Source organism: Apus apus, chromosome 3 (genome assembly GCF_020740795.1).
Source record: "Apus apus isolate bApuApu2 chromosome 3, bApuApu2.pri.cur, whole genome shotgun sequence".
Lineage (NCBI taxonomy): Eukaryota > Metazoa > Chordata > Aves > Apodiformes > Apodidae > Apus > Apus apus.
In genome coordinates, this window is record NC_067284.1 from 44,610,337 (window position 1) to 44,632,780 (window position 22,444).

Genomic DNA, 22,444 nt, shown 5'->3' on the forward strand with positions numbered 1-22,444 from the left:
CTTAACGATATGCCTAGAGGTAGTGCCAAGAACAAGTTGTTCCATCACCTTTGCAGGGATGGAGGTGATGCTGACTGATCTATAGTTACCTGGGTCCTCCTTCTTGCCCTTCTTGTAGACTAGAGTGACATTTGCTATCCTCCAGTCCTCAGGCACCTCTCTGTTGCCCACGACTTACCAAAGATGATGGAGAGTGGCCCAGCAATGACCTCCACCAGTTCCCTCAGCACCCACAGGTGTATTCCATCTGGACGCATTGGTTTATGGATGTCCAGATTGCTTAACTGATCCCTAACCCAATCCTCATCTACCAAAGCAAACTCCTCCTTCATCCTGACTTCTGGGGCTTTAGGGATGTGGGGCTCCTGGGGAGTCTGCAGCAGTAAAGACAGAGGCAAAGAAGGCATTCAGTACTTCTGCCATCTTTATATCCTCTGTCACCAGGGCATCCACGTCACTCAGCACTGGGCCTATATTGCCTCTGGTGTTAGTTCTATCTGCAGTGTATTTGAAGAAGCCTTTTCTATTGTCTTTGACTTCCCTAGCAAGGTTTAGTTCCAAGGAGGCCTTAGCTTTCCTTATTGCCTCCCTACATCCTCTGACAACAGTCCTATATTCCTCCCAAGTGGCCAGTCCCTTCTTCCATGATCCATAGATTGTCTTTTTCTACTTGAGTTTGCCCAGCAAACGAGTTCCTTGTTTAACTATGCAGGTCTCCTGGCTCCCTTACTTGATTTCCTACCCATTGGGATGCTCTGATCCTGAGCTTGCAAGTAATGGTCCTTGAATGTTGACCAACTATCTTGAGCCCCTTTACTATCTGATACGCTGTCCCATGGGACTTCTCTTAATAATTGATTGAAGAGGCCAAAGCTGGCCCTGCGGATGTCCAAGGTTCTGGTACTGCTAGGTATTCTGTAGAAAGACTCATCAACTCCCTCATCCTGATCAGGAATAGACCCCCACAACTGTATCACCCATGCCAGCCTGCCCCTTAATTCGTACCCACAGACTTTCCGCTTGCTCCTCGTCGGCCCTCAGGCAGAACTCGGTATTCAGCATTCTGCACCTCACATGAGTAACAGTTGGACCTGTTGCTTCATCACCCTGTATTTCTATGTATGCTGCATGCAGACATTTTAGCTCTTCCAAGGAAGAATAAATTGCACTGTTTTTTCATTTGGTTTAAAATTCCCAATCGGTAACAAAATGGAGGATTGTCTCAAACCTTACATACATGACATTTTCAGGCCAGCCATGTGGAAGCCGTTCTGTATTTGAGATTTTTTCTGGGAGCTGCAAGTGCCCCTGAGCATCTGGTGCCGTGTCTTCTGCTTTTCTTACCGCTGTTCCCATCCTTCCTGTCACAAGGGGGTGCAGGACCAGCTTGCTCTTCCTGGACAAAACACTCGTCGCACTTTTCTGTGTCATTTCTTGCTTTTACTGCTGGTAGTGGACTCCTGCATGCTGCATTGTGGCTGGAGGACCACTGAGAAAATGAGAATCCTGCTCCAGGAGACATCTGGTAACATTACAAGCAGCGATGCCAGTGCAACTTGTGAGGTCTCTGGGAGCCTCCAGTAGTGTTGCACTTGCACTAATGAAAGTTATGCTGCATTTTTGGTGATGAGGAGAGGTAGGCTTTCTTCAGATGTATGCAAGCAAGCTATTGCAGTAACATGAAAGCACAGCTGGTTGGGTAGCAGGGAGAGTCAGAACATTTAATGGCAAATAATTGTTCCATTTAAAAAAGTAATAAATGATGGTGTATGTAATTTGAAACAAGTGATGGGGTGGGTCTGTAAAATATGTTAACATCTATTCATAGTAGGAGTTACAGGTCTAGTCCCACTGCCTCTAAAATCAATGGCAGTCTTGAAATCCTTCAAAAAAGAACTTTTCCTGTTTTGCTTTGTCTCCTCTGTGCTCTTATTTGTCAATGCTTTAAAAGCTTTAAGATTATATTTTTGCCTTGAAAGTGGAACAATACTCAGGATTTCCCTGTAGAAGCAAAGCTTTTAGAGCCTGAAAAGACTGCCAAGAGCTTTCTCCTCTGAAGGTTTTTCTTCACCCAAGATGGCTGACTAGAGCAATGTGTAGGAGCAAGAAAAAGCAAGATGATCTGTCATTTTAAAGGACCAAGTGTTTTAAAGGACCATATAGTAAACAGTCATTAGGTGGAAAATGGTCTGAATTAGCACTTTATAAGTGGCTTCAGGGCTGTATGTTTTTTTAACTGTGAATCTGCAGGTGTACCTCTTGAATATGTGAGAATCTTCGGTCTTACTTTTAAAATACAAAAAAGGTTCTACCATTTATCTGCAAGTGTTCCTTCATGACCCTATCACTCTGTCATACTTAAAAGATCAAGACAAAAGTGAGAAACACCTGCTACTGTTATTTTCTAAATAATTTCACACCCTGGTTCTTGATTTTTATTATTTGTTTTTGAAATTATGTGAGAGGCAATACTGGTGTTTTACAGGATAATTAATAAAATTGCATTTGCAATGTCAAATTCTGTACTTGGATGCCATGTGTGACAGTGAGTTACTACCTGGGTTATCTCAGATGGGTGTAGCTATGTTAAACATGGATGTGATGGCTCAGCTTGAGCGCAGTGAGCTGTACTCAGTTGCTTTCCACTCATTGGGCTTTTATTGCTGCCTTGTAACTAGCTAGCTTCTGCATCTCCCTGCTGGTATCTTTGGGATATGACATTGTACATTGTTCTTCTTACATAATATTTTATTCTTACTGCAGGTACATCAAATATGATATTCATGACGTGTACATCTGCACTTCAGGTCAGAATTTAGAGTAAATTTGGGCAGTCTGTGCAGATACTGAGGGAAGCAGCACAGTTTCTCAACAGGTTGATCCATGTTGTAAAGCAACAAAACATCAAACTTCTTACACACTTGAAAGAAACAAATGAAATAAAAGTGGCTGAAGGTTTCAGGCCACCAGCCCATCTGTTGGAAGCAGTAGAAGGCAGCTCAAAAACAACTCAAGGAATGAAGTCAGTATGTAGTGGAAGTGTTCCCTCACTTCATGTGTTCACAAGGAAAATGGAGAGAATGGGTCATCGTTTTCTGACATGGCAACCTTTGGCTCGCCCTCCGTGGAAGAACATTTAATGATGTAAAATGGAATTTGTCTGTACTTGTAATTTCTTCACATTTCTTTTTACTGTCTGAATTTCCTGGGGTAGAAAATGAGGCTGGACACCAGCCTCTGTCTTCACTGTCTCTTTACCCGTGTTTAGTAAAGAGATGGGGTGGCTGTGCCTGACATCAGGGCATCTATCACTCCAGCCTGCTGGTGAACAGGGGCAAATCCTGTAGTTGCTTACACATTTATTGTGTAAGTAGGGCATTTTATTTTCTTTGCTTTTTTTGAACCAAAAAGACAATTGTGATCGACAAAATCTTGTTTCAGAGCTGTAGGAAAAACTTCATCTCCATAGACCTATTTCCAACCCTCCAAATTTATCAGATCTACTTTTTTTTCAGATGGGAACTGAGAGTCTAAATCTGTAATGAGGTCATGACCTTCATACAGACTGTGTTGTGTAAGCCACATCGTCGGAAAGGATGAAATCATTTTTTAGGAAGAGTTTATCAGCGGCTGGGGCATGTGGGAAAGGTGAAGAAAAATGTCAGGTTATCCTTCCAGGGAGGGGAGGGAACCTGGATGCTTCTTGCTTGACAGTGCTGGAGCAGAAATGTCAGCAGTCACATGCATTGGTTTGCAGAAGTGCGACTTTCCAGTGATTTATCCTCTTTTGTAAATTCTTGGAAAAACAACGGAGTGAACATACCTTGTTTTGCCGTTTTGTACTGGTGGAAAGAAAACACCACTCCTGATGTCATTTGAAATGGCAAAACCATTAACATGTCAGTTATTAAAAATGCCAGTGATTGTCTGTTTTTCCTTTCATAGTATTTTTTGTCGGCTACAGAACTTTGCACATTCTGGGTATTTTGTAGAATAAATTTAATGAACCAAGGCCCAGAAACCTGACTGGGACTGGGTCACTTCTGTAGGCAGCTTGACCTGAGAATTGGCTTCAAGTGAGGTTTGGGCATCTATATAACAATGGAGAAGCAACAGTCCCCAAAGACGTTGAGCAGATGTTTGCAAGTAAATAGGGGAAAAAAAAAAAAAAGGGGTGAAAATTATTAGGTATTTACAACAGTGTCTTTGGAATGATGAGATATTTTAGTATGAATTCTAAATGCTGGGGATTTGGCATGATGTGTCAGGTTTGGTTTTTGGGACATGAAGTAAGAATGAAATGGTCTGATTGCATTCAAAAATTGTGAGATAATGAAAACAACAACCGGGATCTTATTTAAATTTGAAATGAACATCAAGTGGCTTTGATGGAACTAAGAAGAGAGATTGTTATTGAGAGGAGACAAATGGAGATCAAAAGTTACTGGTTTTTGAAGGAAGAATTCTAGAATGTTCTTCAAGGATAGCATGCATAGTTATCTTATTAAAAACTCAAGAGAGCTAATAGGTGATAGAAACAATATGTAAGATACTGTCCAGTGGATAGAGCTTCATAAATCTTCAACATCTGTACCCAATTATTTAGCTTCTTTGGATATTTTTTTTTTCCTGTAGTGCACATTTCTCACTATGAAGTAATAGTACATAATAATAAAATCTTGGGTGTTTGCCAGCACAAACAGGGTTTTGGCTAACTTTTAGAGTGTTTGTGGAAGTAGAAAAGCAATGCAGCTGTTGGGTTGGATATGTGCCAACTAAGGATCTATTTCCCAGACAAAAAACTAAAATCAGAATGAAATAATAATCAGATATTTTACATGTCATAGCTGTATGTGGGTTTTTCTTCAGCTTCTGCTGCTGCATCTTGTGACTCTGTGGGTTTTGCAGGTAGTAACCAGTGGAGACTGAGTAATTGCAGAAGAAATACAATGTATTTATTTGTGTTGTTTTTCTGAGTGCTTCACCAGATGGGGGTGAGGCTTTAGTGTGAAAATACTTCTGTGCAATAGTGCTGTTTGCCTGTAAGGTCAATGCAAAGAGTCTTCAGGCTCTTGGACCAAGTTATGGTTATTTTTTTCTGTTGCTGCAAAGCTGTTCCCATTTCCTGGGTGTCCAAGGCTACCAACGCTGCTGTATGCAAATGAAGCCATATTTACATGTTGTCAGAAATTGTTTATAACCAAGAGCCAATAACAATAGTTAGATATTTCAGAAGAACTAAATGTCACTGGTTTGTTTATTTGCCTGTTTTACTTAGAGTATTTAGAGCTGTTAATAACACACACCTCTCTAGATAGGAACACGGTTTAGATGAGATTGCCCAGCACCTCATCAAGCTAAATCTTAAAATTGTCCAGTGTTGGGGAATCCAGCACTTCCCTGGAGAGATTTTCCCCATGTCCAGCTCGTCTCATTTTGAAAACATTTTCTTGTGGTGTCCAGTCAGGATCTCCCCAGGAGTAACTTGCACTAGTGTTTTGATCTCATCTTATGCTACTGCTTTTTGCAGTTATTTCCTAGGCTTTCCTCATGCTGGTGTCACACGATAAGTACTGCCATGAAGTTTTGGGGAAGAACGTTGTGGTGATCCTTTCAAAGCAGCCAAGACAATTTATGTAACTGCCTTTCCACATACAGTACAGAGGTGTACAAGATAGCACTTTAAGTATTAGCCAGCTGACACAAGAAACCTGGAAAGAGTCAACACTGTATCATTTATAAAAAGATATCTCCCATCTTGCACGAAGCAGCATATAAGGATGTGCACTAAAATACCTGCCAAAAAAACCCCCAGACTTAACCATAGATGAAACATCAAAGAACCAAGATAATGACCTAAGTTATTTAAGATGTAGCTTATCTGGGCTTCTGCTCCACATCCATCATCTTATTTCCCAGGCCTTTAAATTCTGGCCTTGGTGCTTTTTTTCTCCCAGAATGCATCCAAATTGTTTGGTCACAAATGCCCTAAATAACAAATTGACTCAATTTAGATGGCATTAAGGATCTTTAACTCATTTCAAAGGGCAGGGATGCAGTGAAGACCTACAGGCATGCATTTAGATTAAGGCAATAATGATATATATTTCTTGCCTGACTATTTTATCTATGCATCAGATGAAAGTTGAAGGGGAAAGGTTTCTGTTAGTCTTGTCGGGAGTTGGCCAAAAAAATGTGAAGAATGTAGAAAGGAATTAACAGCTGGTATCCATTTAAAACTTCCATGTGGGCAAATGCAGGCAGTATGCTTAGTTTTATCTGTCTTCTTCCTCTCGTTAGTACCCACCAACCCATTATAACTTAGTTTAGAAGTGAGGAGACCCATTTGGATGTGCTGCTCTTAATTATTCTGCCAAGAGGCTAGTGAGCAGATGATGTGTGTTTTGCTTCCTCTAGGGAGGATGAGACACATTTCCTCCTTGTTGGGAACCAGTGGTTCAAGCTGTGTTTGGTTACTTGAACCAGAAATCTTGTTGGCCTGTTAGAACTATGCAGCATCTAATTTGGTGCTTTACTTGTTTGACTGCTGACATTTTCTTCCTTTTCTGGGGAGGAATCGTTTTTGAGATAGCTTTCAGCCACATTTCTGCTTTTGCACCTTGTCTCCTAGGGGGGTAACGGCAGCAGAATTTTGAGATGGAGCCCTGTGCTCGGGGCTGCAGCAGCACAGGTCTGTGCTCGCTGGGCTCTGTGTGTGCGCTGGTGCCTGCCAGGGTTACAGCAGTGCAAATGTGCTGCTGCTGAGGCAGACACACCTCCCTCTTTGTCCAAGGCCTTGCTGGGGACACCTGTCATCCCAGTATCTTGGTATAAAAAGTTATAGGCTCTTTGTAAAGAGGGAAAGAAAACACATTGCCTGGAAGAGGGATGCTATAAAGATTATACAGTACTGCTGCTTTGCTCTATTTTTCAGCTCACTTTCCAGCAAGCTCTGAATTAAAAAAAAAGCTGGTGTTCCATGACTAACAGTTAAGTGCTGTCTTCACATAGTCTCACCAAAGCAAATGGTGTCCCATTCTGCTAGTAATTCTGGTTTTATTTTCATTAAAGAAATGACAGCTAGAGTCCATATGGTACCTATAACGTCCTTCAGTGCTGCACCGAGTTTTTGGCATTTGAGAGGCAAAGCTTTGCATGATCTTAGCTGCAGCTTGGGTTCAACATCTGAAGGAAATGCTTATTCTGGAGCTGTCTTCCATAAACCTCCTCTGGGACCACTGCACTGTCCAAAAAATAATTCTTTACTAGGCCAGTTCTTTGGCTGGAGCTCACTGGGCTGAATAAGCCTCCCTGGTTAAAGCAAAGCTACCTCAACTATAGAGCTCTCAGGAATCTCTGATACCTGGACCAAGTGCTTGGAGTGAGAGCAGGTGGATCACCTCGCTATTGCCATGGAGTAACTATTGCTGTCGTAATTATCTTCTTGGACCTGGGGTTGCTCCTTCATGGATTGGTGCCAGAGCTTAGTGTGCTGCTGAAACCAGCTGTTGGTTCAACTCTGTTGGTTTTTGAAGTATGTTAGTAAATCTTTCCACATTCCCGCCCCCAGAATCTGTTTTGTGTTGTTTATTTCTTTGCAAATTCAAAACCTGCTGACTGTGTAGTAGGTTATTTCTTCCAGGCTGGCCCTTTAAATTGCTTCCATGCTCTGCCTGCCTGGCTGTGAAATAATCTCTAATAAACAAAGCCCAGAACAAAAGCCTACACAACAAAACATCCTTTCCTCCCCAGGCATCTCCCTGGGTGCGGTTTCCCACTGTTGCTCTGCAGTTTGGAGGCAGAGCCAGAACAGCTCAGTCTTACTCTTCCTGCTCTGGAAATTGTCATGAGGCGGCCACCTCCAACCAGTACCTCCAAGGAGGGAGGAGGTGGCTTGTGTGCAGTCTCTTTCCTGAATTTCTCCTCTTTGGCCGAGAGTGATGGAGCCTTTCTCTGCCCTAAAATAAAAAGCTCCAACATAGAGGAGGTTTGTCTAGGCTTAAGCAGTATATCTTGGGATTACTCCCTGTTTTTGTGTCCTCTCCCTCCTAGGCACACTTGGCTTGCCAAGCTGTGGGCGTGCTCAGCCTCCCACAGCAGCATCTTCTTCTGGCAGTGCCTCAGCTCAGCACTGAGGAATGACCCAGGTGGGCGTCACATCCTCCTCCCTGTGGGAAGGAAACCGGGAGCTCATGGGGATTCAGGGACAGAAAAATGGCACAGAGCCTGACCAGAGGCTCTGGTTTACTCCTACTCACCTGCAGGTTGGATGTAGGTTGCTTGGGCTGGGACCTGCATGTTGCCCTGTTTTTCCCTGGCAAGTAAGCCTGGATGTACATCCAAAGCTCTTAGAGCATGGTGGCCTGGTCCTGTGGACTTCTGTCTTTCTCTGCTGCATTCTCATTTGTTTCCATTTTATCAAACATGTCTCAGTGCTTCAAGTGTTATTTTGGTGGAAAAGTAATTCTTTGCTGCACCCCCTTTTTTCTGTGCCTGTATTAGCTTCAGTAGCTGGACAACAGCAGTGGAAAACAGTGTTTTGTATCCTCTGTACAGACTGTGTCTTTGGTCCCTGCTCCTGACCTCCAGTGGTTCCAGTCACAAAGCCAACTATGGGCATTTATTAACTGTCAAAAAGATGGAAGATGCATTAATAACGTGGCTAGGAGGGTGTGGACATGGAGAGGGAAAACAGAAGTGCAAGAGGGACAGCAGTTGGCTGGCTGAATCCTCCGGCCTGTTTACTTGGCAGCCCTCCTCCTGTAAGGAGGTCAGAGCTATCGCATCTCAGGTTCCCGGAGAGACACCGCGGGAGGAGGAGTATCCTTGCGGATCTAAGTGTGTCAATCCGCTATAGCCAGCTTTAGGTTAGCTTTTGCAGGCTCGCTTCTCCTCTCATTGCAAATGTTCTGTCATTATACACGTAATTCAGGGACACTTCTGTATAAGACCCTCTCAGCAGGAGCAAGAAGTGAGGCAGAAACCTCTGGTTCCAGCTTTATGATTGAAGAAGACCCAGAAAGTTGGCTGTAGCTCTCTGCATTTGAATGAATAAAACAGATGTAAACTTAGAACTGTAAATGACGTGTTCACACGTAGGCAATCACAGTATTTATTGAAAGATCAAGCAGCTTCTGATTTTAACACGTTTTTTGAAGGAATATTCCATGTTAGTTACAGTCTAGCCAGACCCTTCACCAGTGCTGTTTCCGTTGTGGCTCTCAGCAGCCTATGATGGGCTGGACACCACCTGGCACTGTCAGTTGGCTGGAGTGCTGGTTCTGGAGCACTATCAAAATAAACAGGGGATGTCACCAAGGGCATTCAGGTTGTCTGTTGTTCCTGCCAAGTTAGGGTCATGGCTAGGGTCGAGGTGTTAAGGTTTTTCTGCTGTTCTCCTTGCACAGGCAGTGATACCTTCATCCAAAGAAGGACCAAATGTCTGACAGACTTCAGGCAGCAGGAGCGTCTCAGTTTTCAGTCCTTTCCTGACACGCAGCTGGTTTCCAAAGCTTGGTGCTCTGTTTCTCATAAGCTGGGTCAGGAGAGAGTAGAGACCAGAAAATGGGAAACTCCTTTCTGAGGCTAACTGCTTTTAGTTGGAATTCTGCTCTGCATGAGCACTTGAAAACGACTTGAATCAGACTTTTTGTTTTGTTGCACTGAAGAAAAAGGTAAATACCACTGTAGGCAATTGCCCTATATTTTCACATTCTTTTGGTGAAGGTCAACCCACAGATAGCTTCTAGAACATGGTAGTACTAAATATTGTCCTTTAAATTCTCAGTGACTGTGGAAGGAATTCTTTTTGTAGTTTCTTTGGAAGCCTGGTGATAATTACTGAAATACTGCAGCTTTCCCTCCCATCAGACTATGAGGCAAGATGTCCCAGGTGTCTTCCACCAGCTTAAAAACCCAGCACATTCATCCACAAGTACTGGATTCTTTAGATGTACTTGGAAAGTGTACCTTTGCCTTGCTTCATGATCAGGATGAAGAAGGGTCAAATGCAGAGGCTTTTAATGAAACTACAAGGTTGAAATCTGAATGCTCCCTTGAAAGGAAGTTCCACCTCCATGACACACCCCTGTAAAAATCTGCTGGGGTAGGTGTCAGTTCATAAATATGGACACCGCCTTATGTTCACTTCTTGTCTCTTCTGTTGTAACTGTGAAATGTCTCAATTATGCTAAAGCTAAAGTGTGTATCAGAATACATGTTTTCTCAACGGTGGGATCCTATGTAAGAAAGGTCCTTCCAGTAATTCCAGAAGGGCCTGAGCTGACCTGGAGCCTGTTTGGTTTAAACTCAAGTTGATTTTCTCTTGTTGATTGCATTCAACTTACAACTATGAGCACCTTTTCTGGTATTCATCTTTTAAATCACTTTAATATTAACTTACCACCATCAGAAGTTTTTTGCTGTTATTTTATTTGCCAAAAAAATCAGGCAATTCCCTGGCCAAATTTTTCTCTATAAGTGTTTTATAGTACAATAAGTATGTGGGCTGTAAAAGTTGAAGGGCTCCTGGCCTGCTGACAATCATATTCCTCAGAAAAAGTATTCGCATGACAACTGTTCATTTCACATGACTCCACAGATCAGTGTGTGCAGGTGCACAAATACATCTTACTTGTCTTGTAAAGCCCTAACAACTTTCAAGATGCTATTCCAGTCACTGTCCAGAACATAGTCCCTGATTTTGGTGCTCGTTTTTCATGTTCTGGTTTCAAAGAGACCAGCTGCATTTGCTTTTTGATAGTCAAGCACCAGAGCACGTCTGCAAAATTTGAGTGGCAGATTCAGCAGATTTATATAAAACCTAGAAGCTAGCATTTTAATTTTACTTCTTGGAGATATTTTCATTCAGCCTAAGCTTTATAAAAGGTACCTGCTGGATGGGGTTACTCTACACAGAAATACAGCTTTTTCTGAAAATGGTTGGGAGATACGTTAAGTGGGACATAGAAGTTAACAAATGATAGATGCAGAAATGGAGGTGGGGAGAGAAACTGTAGGGCAGAGCTGATGAGCTAGTCCCCCAGGTTGTTTCAAGCCAAGGCATTTGCATAGCAGGACACTCCCAGATATCCTAGTAATTAATAGGCTGCATTTAACTGACTTATGAAACACTCTGTGAAGGTGATGAAAGTGTTTTTTAACAGCATTTGAGTTAGAGTACGTACATTGAAGTCTAGGGGGATTTCTTTATTGACTTAATTAGAAGCAGAAAATAGGATGGTAGGTTTTTAGAAAATTAGTTGATGTTTCACAAGACAAGAGTTTTTTAATGCTGAGTTACATCTCTCTTGGCCACACTGGATATGCAAATGGTTTGTGGGATTGAGTGAAGCCACATTTAATCCATGGACCTTGCCTGGGCAGCTGTGAACTAACTTGTGATATAATTCCTTCAGCTAAACCTTACTCTTTCAAAACTAGTAAACTGCCTTTAGCCCTGACTGAGCTTGTGTAAAACTTGTCCAGCAGTGACTATGGAAGGAAAACCATAAGAGGTTGAGTGCTCTGTGTTTTGCTTAAAAATGGGTTCTTGAAGTCTGGGATTAGCACTCACAGTATGTAGAGTTGTATTAACACAATCTTCTTGTGTTATGTGCCTCTGTGCATAACTCGGAGCAGACTGTGCCACCCTCCAGTCTCTCTGTCTGGATCTCTGCAGACTTTCCCTTTCAGCAGAGATGGAAGAATATCCCTCACTAGAAGTGTGCTAAAGGCTGATTACCAGAGCCCTCCCCACCTACTCCCCTTAGCAGCTTGACAAAATGTGTTTTACATTCTTCAAGTGATGAGGGGAAAAGGAAGGGCAGTCCCAGAAGGGATTTGGTGCTTACTCCACCCTTAAGTGTTGTATGTGGTAATGTTCTATTCTGCTTGATTGTGCTCCTCTTATTTAACTTCCTTAAAAAAAGATGCCACTTTCTACCTAAAATGTCTGGGCTTTTTTTTTTTTCCTGGTTTAGTCTTTTCATGGTTTCTATGCAGTTGATGGAGGGGCATGGGCTTCTCTACAGGATGGTTCAGAGACAATATCTAATCTGGGATGTGCCACAGGGAAATAAAGAGCCTAGAGGGTCTCACCCCACAACTCCTCTTAGGAGTCTGATCTTGGAGGAAACCAGTATGAAGTCTCCCTCCTCATCCCCTTCCAGTTTCTAGAAGGTTCTTCAAATAGTGATGGCACGTTATGGGTTGCACTCCTTGGCTGGATGGAGCTACCTCAGATTGCAGAGGACAAATTTGGATCCTATATATCAATTAATTTATTCAAGAATCTTCAGGCAAAGATGTTGGAATCCAGATTTGCTGGACAACAGATGAGAAACTGGGTGAAATTTTGTAGCTTTAAATGTGGAGAGAATAGACAATAAGATTTTAATGATACTTGCTGGAGTGGATAAGTCTGAAATAGAGAATTGGTTCAGGTTTACTAATTAAGTTTTTTGCAGTCATTATTAGTTCCTCAGTGCTCTTGGCTGGGATGTGGGGTGCTTAGTTGTAAGCACCACGTTTGCAGTCTGAATCTTTATCCTGTGCATGACACACATTGGTTATGGGTGTGTAACAGTCACCCCTGCTGAAAACATGTGGGTTTCCAGCACAGTGGGCTGTATTTTGTTTACAGCGAGCAGTCCAAACACTTTTTGAAGTTGTTTCAGTGCTTGTGTAATATGTACCAGTTTCCCAGCTAGAGCGCGATATCCTAGGGACCTCAGAAGGAAAATAAGAGCCTGTAAACCATTCTTAACTCCGTGGTTGCTGGCTTCTAAGTAATGGGTTATCTGAGATGGGGGTAGGCTTTATGCGTGAAGGACAGGCTGCATGATTTTAATGACCTTTGCACACTTTCCAGCCTGTATTGGGAATAAAGAGGCTTCAGCCTTGCTTTGTTTGTGCATTCCTGAAGTGTCTGTGCCCTACACGCTGATTGTGGCATTGGGCTCCTGGTGCACAGCCTGTCTGCCCCTTCCCTGTGACCTTCCAGCTTTCAGCTCTGGACCTCCACGTCCCAGAGCCTGGACAGCCAGAGGAGACAGCACCAGAAAATGGGGTGACAGGCAGCAAGGAGGAAAGGAGAGAGAAAATACATGGAACATTCTTGGCTTGGAAAATGCAGAAAGTGTGTGGTCCTGTTTGTTGAAGGAGAGATGGGTCTGGGAGCCAGACTCTTCAGGAGAGAGAGAGAGGATTTTGAAGGTCAAAGGAGTTAAGGGCTTGCCGTACATTTAGTATTGTACAGTTGGTTTAGCAGCTGAAACAACAAGCCAAAACGTAACTGGTTGTGTTGCCCATGCAGGGCAAGGGGAGCTTCTTTCTCCTCAGACTGTGTTGTAGTTCATCCAACACAGAGCAATGGTCTCTGGGCTAAGCACGGAGACAGGCTGGAAGCAGCTCCTTCTGGTGAAGTAGTGGGTGGAATTGAAACATGCGTTTTCCAGTCTTTCCAAGCTTTACTCACAGGACTTGCAAAATTTCACTTGTGGGGGTGTTTGAGTATGATGTCATTTTGCACACAGCCTTGAGCTTCACTGAAGGTGTCCCTATTGACTGCGGTCAGGCCAGTTCCCTTTCTGTGGAAGCTAAGGTGACAATCTCACCTTGATGGGGAGACAAGATGTGGCTTGATGCTGGGAGCTCAAGAATTTCTGTTATCCAGCTTAAATATGGGTTTAAAATGTGATTTAAAAAAAATATTAACTGTCTGTAATGCTTCTGTTAGGAGCTATCTGAATATTGCTCAGAATAAACACAAAGTTCGGTTACATCTTAGCTGGATTTTCTTCAAGAACAGTAATTACTCTAAAGTGAATTTGTTGCTAAAGAGCTGGACTAATTTCCCCTGGTCCAAGGCATCAGTAGGAGAGAAGCAGTACAGACTGGGAGTGAAAGCATCTGGAGGTGGAAGTCCTGCAAAAAAGGGCAATTGAATTGATTTCTGTGCTCCTCCAGCCTTGGTTTCACAGAGGAGGCAGTTTGTAATTTTGGTTTCTTTGATGTTCATATCTTATATATAGGAAATAGTGCGAGACCATTCACGTTATTACAGTGATTTTGCTCAGGCTTGTCTCAAGATCCATGTGGTCTTGTAACCTAGAGATGGAAGTGTCTTTATTCCATTTTCAGTCCTCTCAGCCATTCAGTCCTATAGAATTTATTTGAACTGTTAGAAGAATAGCAATAGGGCTGGCCTGTGTGTTAGCCAAGAAATAGTCTATTTACATAAGTAATGAGATCATTTGGGGGTTGCTATTCAAAATACAGTTTCTTCAGTCATAACACCGTAAAAACCTCTTAACAATCCTTAGATAGTAAGAGAAACATGAAACTAACAACAGCTTAGAATGTTTCATGGAAGAATAGTAACTCTTGTAAAGATAATGTTTGCTTTAAAGATAAGTGAAACTATTAGGAAGCAATTCCAGATGTGTGGTTATGGCAGAATTTTAGTGATTGTAGTCTTGGCCTGTTTAATGAATTACATTATTGCATTTAAAAGCAGCCAATGAATTTTTTTAAAATGGATTCATTCTTCAGATGGTCTGAATAAAACTGTTTATTTTCTATTATCTGCAAAACAAACAGAGCAGAATTTATTTATTTATGAAAGTAAATACAAAAGGTCTGACCCCTGGATATTGCCTTTGAAAACTGTCTGAGAAAATGCTCTTCCTGGTAGCTGATTGTCTTTTCAAGCCATTTTTTGTTTTTGAAGATAATGCCAACCCCTCCACCCTCAAATGCTTTGAAATGAAATGGTTTGATCTCTTTAGTCTCATGAGGTCTACTAATATTGTATCAACTGCAGAAGGTGATAGAGTGTTAGATCAATGAGGACAGAAGTTTTCAAATTTATAAAACCTTTCTTTGTCCATCTGTGTATTCTGGGGACTGGAGCACTTGCATGCTGTTTACTAGTTCTGCCATGTGCTTACTTACCCCTTTAAGTGCCTTTTCATGTCTCCAAGGCCCAGGTGCTGGCACATAAGTTTAGAAGGATGTGGAGTAGCTAAGAAATGTCAATGCCGTTTTTTTTCTGTTTTTAAACCCTATATGAAGGACACTTAGTATCCATGTCTGAATTGTGAATGGTAACGAAGTTGGGAACTGCCATTCCTGAAATGTCTTGTTATCAGCCGGCTCGTGTCTGTCATATTCTGAGAAAGGGTTTGTCCTCTGTTAAGACTGCTCAGGATGTTGACAGCTGAAATTCATGTTACATTTGGCTTTCCACAGAAAACATTGCTCTTTTATTAGATTGGTATTTTAGCTTAAAGCCAGGGCAGGATGTTTAAATTACGGAGGTTGTTCCTGCTGGAGGACAGGCTTTCTTCTGTCCCTGTGCTTTCTGCCTGTATTACACGTTCTGTAGTGATTTCTTGAGAGGGTGTTCGTGGGTGCTTTGCGCATGAGTGGAGAGTGCTGCAGTAAGCTGATGATGCACAATGCAACTGTCTCCTGCTTTGTGCTGACTACACAGTCAATAAAACAAATCTGTACTCAGAAGGCACTTGTTGAAATCGTTGAGCAGGGGAGGTCTGACCAAATAAAATCATGGTGTTGAGCAGGAGTTAGTGCAAGTAACATGTTGGGCTGAAAATAAATATGTAAATATGTGTGTGTTACGTGTATGCTTACCTTATATACACATACACACACAGTTTCTTCAGCTTATGTCTCTCAAGTGCAGGGCTAATTTTATGTCTGATGGATCTTACTTGAGGTCTCTCAGCTGCATTAAGAGCTCCAGAAAAATTCTCAAATATTTTTCCCCATTACTCTCTGAGCACTTGTAGACAGTGTTGGTGTTTTTATTTGCCAGATGGGGACACCCGTAACATAGAAACTAGATTTGCTTTTGCAGCTCAGCCCATCTGCAGGACCTCCATTTCTGTAGTGAGAAGCCTGGAGGTTTCTGCTGGAGTTTGTGTTTATCTTCCTTCCCTGCTCCGGGAGGCAGCAAGGGGTGGTGCTGGACCAGAGCTGCAGGAAGAGCGTTAAGAAAATTTGTTTTTCAGCACAGGCTTAAAGCGGTGGTTGCACATTATGTAGCTGGGTCTTTCTTTGGAAGAAGGCAGAGCAGCTTATTTTGGTTAGGATTGAATTGTGTTATCCTCACCTCACCACAGAAGTGCTTTGCTGCAAGGTACTTATTTTTATCACTGCAGTGTGCCTCTGTTAGCCCTCTGCTGTCCCTGTGTCTCCGAGCCATATCCCAGAAAAGGGAGCTTGGTTGTCAGGCAGTGACACAGGCACTGCTTTTTATTTTCAGCATCTCTACAGAATCAAAACAAGGATGCGAGTTTTCTAGCCCTATAGGTGTGGGATAATAGGCCCATTTCATGCTCAATTTAGCTTTATCTGGGATAGATTTTACTTGTGTGATGCTCTGGAAGAGTAAGAGAAGTGATAAAGCACAAGCTAAAGTTGAATATATTATTCTGAATCCAGTTATGTGTGTATCTGAACACAGATGACACAGGGATAAATGGAATCTGATGGCCTGTGGCATCTCTACTGCATTAGCATGTCTCTGCTTCCTTTTTTAGGATCATTGCATTTATTTTTATAGTTTGAGCTGCTGCATATCTCCTCCTCTTCATTGAGCACTGATGAATACAAAAAGCTGAAAAGATTGAAACTCATGCTGTAGAACAGTCTGATTCTACTTGTTTACACCAGGGTTACTCCATAAATTTAATTGGAATTAACCCTGTTTTCTGCCTGTGTACAGGAATCAATGAGAGGCTTTTGTTCAGGCTTGATACTAGATGAGGATCAGGCGGTGAATGCTGTGCAGAGATGTTTTCAGCAGGACTTAATCCTTTCCCTCCTCATCTTTGCTCCATCCTTTTGTTTGTTCGTAGTGGCAGAATCTGTCTGGCTAAGGAAGGTCCCATCCATCCCCAGAGGTCCCTTCCTCCTTGATGGAAAATGTGAGCCTGGGCAGGTGGAGCAAAGGAATATAATTTTAGATACCTTTCCCAGAGCAAGTTTTTTTTCATATTCTTTTGGTCTGTTGGCAGCTTACCATAACTAAAGCGATTTCTTCCCACTTTTTGTGAAGATTGAATTACTCACCAATGGGATTTGGTAACGGCTTCTTATGTAACAGCCTCGAGTGCAGCTCCTCTCCCATTTCTGTGCAAAACAGAGGGATTATTTTGCAAGTGAATATATGAGGAACCCTCCCATCTGTAGTGGGAAATAGGAGAAAATCAACCTGGCCTTCTTCTCCTAGCACTGTCTGGAAAACCAATGCCTCTTCAAGTCTGTGAGCAGTGATAGTAAATACGTTGTTTTTCCCCTGTGAGCTGGATTTATGTCAGCTGCAGGATACCCACATTTTTCGGACTGAAGGTGGGTCTGTTAAAGCCATCCATTTATTTAGCTTCCCGCAGGGATGTGGCGGGACAAGATGCTGTGCCGTGCCCTGCTTCCCTACGTCAGTAGGTGGCACCAGATGGCCGGCCAGGGCCACCGGTCGCCCTGGGCTTGTCCCGTTTCCACCAGCTGATAACAAACAGGTGGATCCACGAAATTAGCAGGTTTTCTCAGATACTCACCCATGACGGTTTATATTAAAACCTAGTCATGCCCCCTTTCCCAAATGTTTAACTGTGGTTTTAGTAACTTGTATTTTTATAAAGGTGAGTTGTGTGTTTGCTCTTTAGGGTCAGCCTTTGGGTCTCTCTGAGCATCGACTTTAGAGGGATGGGGTCATGGAGGATGGAACGCAGCTGCTGCTTCACCCTCATGGATGGGGAGAGCTTTGGATCCGTGCTCCCAGGCCAACGGCTGTTCCTGCAGGGTTCACAGCCTCTAGTTTAAGCAGCCATTTATAATCTTCCTCCTCTTTTCCCAGAGGAGGGGTTAGGCTCTTTTATATTTAGTGCTGATAAGTACATGCGAATTCTGATTAGAAAATGGGATGAATATGCTAACAGTACCCATCTGCTTGAAAAAAGGAGAACCTCATGTAAAGATCTGCATTGGTGGGCTACCATTTTGTTGCTGGGGAGAGTTCAAAGCAAGGCATCATTTAGTTGTTTTTATCTCAATTAGTTAATAAATAAATTCTCAGGACCCATCATAAAGCCAGCATTTGCATGTGAAGAAGGAATTCTTCAGGTCTGTGTTAAAAGGCTTCTGCTGGTCAAACACTTATTTGACTTCTTAAGCATTTGCATTTTTTTTTTCATCAGAATTTGCACCACTTTGTAAAGGTGTTGAGGTTTTCTTTGCACTTCAGGTTTTTCTTAGCTGAGTTATCCATGGCTCCATATGCTTTAGTCAACATTCACAGATTTATAAAGCCGACAGGTCACTTTTGAGACTAATGGTTGTGAAAGGATCTTACTTACTGCACTGTTTCGTCCATGTACCACTGGCAGAGTTGAACTTGAGAATTCTGCCTATGTGTGTGCAGCAAAGCTACTGGCTTGGTATGTTGCTGTTATGAAGTACTTCATGTTTTTAAGACTTGGACTGTTCAGTTGCTTTCTGAAGGACTGGTTGTCCTTCGAGTAAAAGTAATTGATTTTTGAAACCAGAAGTCTTGAGATTCACTCTTACTTCTTCCTTCCAATATATGTATATTGTCTAAATCATTATTGTATGTTTTTCTTTTACAGGGGTTTTTAAGAGGAATCTGATGGTGAGAACAGGTTAAGAAGATTCAAGATGACGACAACAGTAGCGACAGATTATGACAATATTGAAATCCAACAGCAGTACAGTGATGTCAACAACCGCTGGGATGTTGATGACTGGGACAACGAAAATAGTTCTGCCCGACTGTTTGAACGATCCCGCATCAAGGCCCTAGCTGGTAAGCACTTACCATGTGATCAAATCTCTGCTGCTCTATGTTTCTGATAGTACAAGATGCTGTCTATCTGCAGTGTCTGTGCCTTGTCAGTAAACTAGAGATGAAATTTCCCTGAGGTGACTGGCCTGACAATTTTTGTGATTGCTCTGTCTGCTGACGTGAGTGGGACTCGAGGGTCTCATGTTGCTTTGCAGGATGTGCTCTTATCTGACGTTTTGAAAACACTTGACTTCAGATTTACTAGGAAGATTTATTTTGTGTAAGCACAGGAGAGCAGAAATTTCATCCTTGTATTTATTTTATTTAATTAGAAGGTTATACTGACTCAGTTTCTGACCTTATCAGTCTTATCAGATACTAATAATTTTGTTTGGGTATTCAAATGGTTTTGATTTGGTTTCTGCAATTGGCAATGATGTTGGTTTCCAGATTTGGAAGCAAAATTCTTCAAAAGATCCTCATTTGGAGGTGTTTGAAGCATCTCACTTATCCTGAAATGGAGGAACGTGGTAGATAGTTGTCATTTAGTAAATCATGCTGAAACTACACATTTTTCTGAAGAAGCAGAACTTCTGAAATATGTGCTGTCTTCTGTTGGATTACACTCACATCAGGAGAGAAATGAAATTTAATTGGGTGTTTTTTTATTAAATATTTGATTATTGCTTATTAAAGGCTGTACATTAACCACATTTGTTTATGCAGTGAGGAGACTGTCATGTCCTCTCAACTCTGAGACATTGCCCTGCAAAGCGATTTTGATGTGTTCTGTAAATGATTTCCTGACTCTTATGGTAGCATGCCCACATTCCTGACCTCTGAACAAAATGCCTCCATAGTGTGGAACATGCTGTAAGCCTGGAAAACAGCTCAAAATATGCTGAGCTTTCTGCTAGTGAAATTTTAGTTACAAGGGCAGTTTTAAACACAGCACTTTAAAATGTGTTGGAGTAGGTTTATTAAATTAAGTGTTCTGAGACAAAGGTATCACCTGTTTCATTTGTGATTCCGATGAGACTGGCTTCAGAACACAGTGTGCCCTTTCTCCCCTTGCTGCTGGCCGTGGGACTGCTTTAGGGGCAGAACACCTTAACAAGCCAGGCCCAGGGCAGGATCAGGTTTGGAGCTGAGCAGCAGGGAGATAAAGTAGTTCACGGAGGTGTGCAGAGAGCAGATCATGTAACTCTCACTGAGGATGGTAACAGTATCGACTTAATGGCACTGCTCGCAGAGAGGATGTGTGCTGAGTTTTGCTATCTTTAGAAGACTTTTAATTGCAGCAGTTCTCATTGCAGTGGGCATTTGAAATTACAGGTGAAATGCTTGACCTGGAATGGGGCTGTGCTAAGTGGGGTCAGAAGCAGAATGGCTGATGCCTGTGGTGGCAGATGGGTATAAACCAGTACAAGACAATAAGAATCTTCACTTTTTTCCTATAGTTTGATCTTGTTTGAGGAAGAAACTGTGTTTTACTCCTGCCACACTGGTGGTTGTAGGTTATTGGGTGGGAAATGTGTTCAGTGCAAAGCTCATTAGCTGCATTTGGGTCCCAGATCTAGGCTTTCCTGCACTTGGTTGTTCTACTTACTTTTATAGCAAGCAGAGCTCCCCACCTGAGTAATGAATAATAAACATGAAACTCTTATTTCAAGGAGAAGTAATGTAAGGAAAGTACTTGAATTATTTAGATAGCCTAAAACAAACACCAATGTCAAAGTGAATAATTTTGCTGAAGATTCAGTTCAGAGGCATATTTGAACATTTTCCCAGAGTATGATGTTTTGAATAAGTGTTTCTCAGACCTATTTTAATTTGATATGTTTTGTACCTGTAATTCTCTGCTGTTAGTGTTGAGAATACTGTGTGCTGCCAAAACCTGGCTTAGCGTGCTGCACTGCTGCAGCACTGCTTGAAAGCCTGATCAGGATGCAGGGAGAGAGGAATGAAGAGAGGTTTGTATTGCAAATCAAAGGTTATAATTAAAGGCTGAGCCATGGTACTCCTGGCACTGTTCAGTGTAAGTTTTCGGATATACTGTCTGTCAATAATCTCTGTCATTGTGCTCTTTAAATCCAGACAGGCTTTCTCTGTAAAGGTGTGCTCTAATTCAGCTGCTTGTCACAGGATCAGACACAATAATTACTGTGTGAAAGCCTGTGGCTGGTAGTGTACACACAACCAACCGTGGCTGGTATCAGGAGGTTCTTCTGGCTCTAAAACCCATAAATTCAACATTCTATTGCACCATCACTTTCTCCTGGGTGAATTTCACTGCTCTCTGAAGCAGTAGTTGTGCAGGGCCTGGAGTTACTGAGTGACACTCCACTCTGCCTTAGACGGGCACTGCCTTTTTGCAAGCACCAGCATCTTCACACATCTCCAAGGTGTCATCATCTTCTGATGACCTCTTTCATGAGGTCCTAGATTAGTTGTATCCAAAGACTGCCCATGGATGTCCAGCTTTTTCAGTATGTCTGCCTTTTACTGCAATGACAAGATAAAATACTATCATCATCTTGCAGTCCATGAAACGCACAAGTATTGTTATCTCCTTGTCCTACTATGGAAGGTTTCAAATTGAACAGACAGGGCGCTGGTTCTTTAATGCCCATCTATAAGATACAAGCTGTTGTGCTCAAAAGTAGCGCAGCCAAAGCATTTTACGCTGCCTGACAAATGGCTACATCCTCAATGTCAGTCTTCCTGTGAGTGCAAACATCTTCTGTCCACATTCTTCAACCAGTTGTGAAGTGCCTTTTCTGTGAAGCCTCCATCTTTTATTGATTCTAGTTTACTGTAAATTGAATGAAACTTACTTCCTTTAAGGTAAAGAAAGGGGGAGAGTGACAAGGTGAGGCAAGAAGTTGATTTCTGTAGCCATAGAGTGATGTTCTGTTCTAGGAATCATGGTAGCCCCATGTTCTATCAGGAACAGTCAATGGATTGGAAAAGAAGGTATGATATAACATAGTAGAAAAGTGCAACTGTCAGATCAGAAGCTGCTACCCAATAACATTGAAGTGGTCTGTGTACCATGAAAACCAGAATGTGAAGGACCATTTCAGTTAAAAACAAATAAGTCATCTGGAAAGGCAGCTTTCAATCAGAATCCAGATTTGACAGGCTATACAACCAGATTGGTTGCCATTCATGTTGAACTAACTTGTTCTGCAACTGATACGAGAAGAAGGTATCTGATCCCCAAGTCGTAAAGTAAGATACCCCACTGTAGGAAATAATCTTTCACCTGTCCTTGTTCTCTGTGGTTCTTTGGAAGGTCTTGCTGGAAGACCGGGTAATTCTACCTGCTCTGTAGAAGCCAAAAAGCGATCATGTTTGTGCAAAATTCTTCATTCACAAATTTCCAAGTGTTGGATTTCGTCTCTCAAGGACCATTAGCTAATAAGATTTGCTGTGCAGCGCTTTGGTGCACTGTGCACTTGAGAAAGCCTTAAGAAACAGTTCAGTTGTTTAGCAGAATTTGTCACACTTAGACTGGGACTGTGACATTCAGCTGTACCATGCTCACCATCTCAGACACTGTTTTCAGGTAGTATGAGAATTGTCACCTCCAAAACTTTCAATTTCTTCAGTTAG

The 22,444-nt window shown here is 42.2% G+C and overlaps 1 protein-coding gene across 4 annotated transcripts in view; it reads left to right on the forward strand.

Annotated features, from left to right (window-relative positions):
• Positions 1–22,444, forward strand: part of SPTBN1 (spectrin beta, non-erythrocytic 1) — a 130,840-nt gene that overhangs the window by 23,426 nt on the left and 84,970 nt on the right. For all 4 annotated transcript variants that reach the window (XM_051615810.1, XM_051615812.1, XM_051615809.1 and 1 more), the window contains exon 2: positions 18,651–18,847. In XM_051615810.1, the coding sequence (XP_051471770.1) occupies positions 18,700–18,847 (148 nt within the window). In that variant the 5' untranslated portion in view covers positions 18,651–18,699. The remainder of the gene's footprint in view (positions 1–18,650; positions 18,848–22,444) is intronic.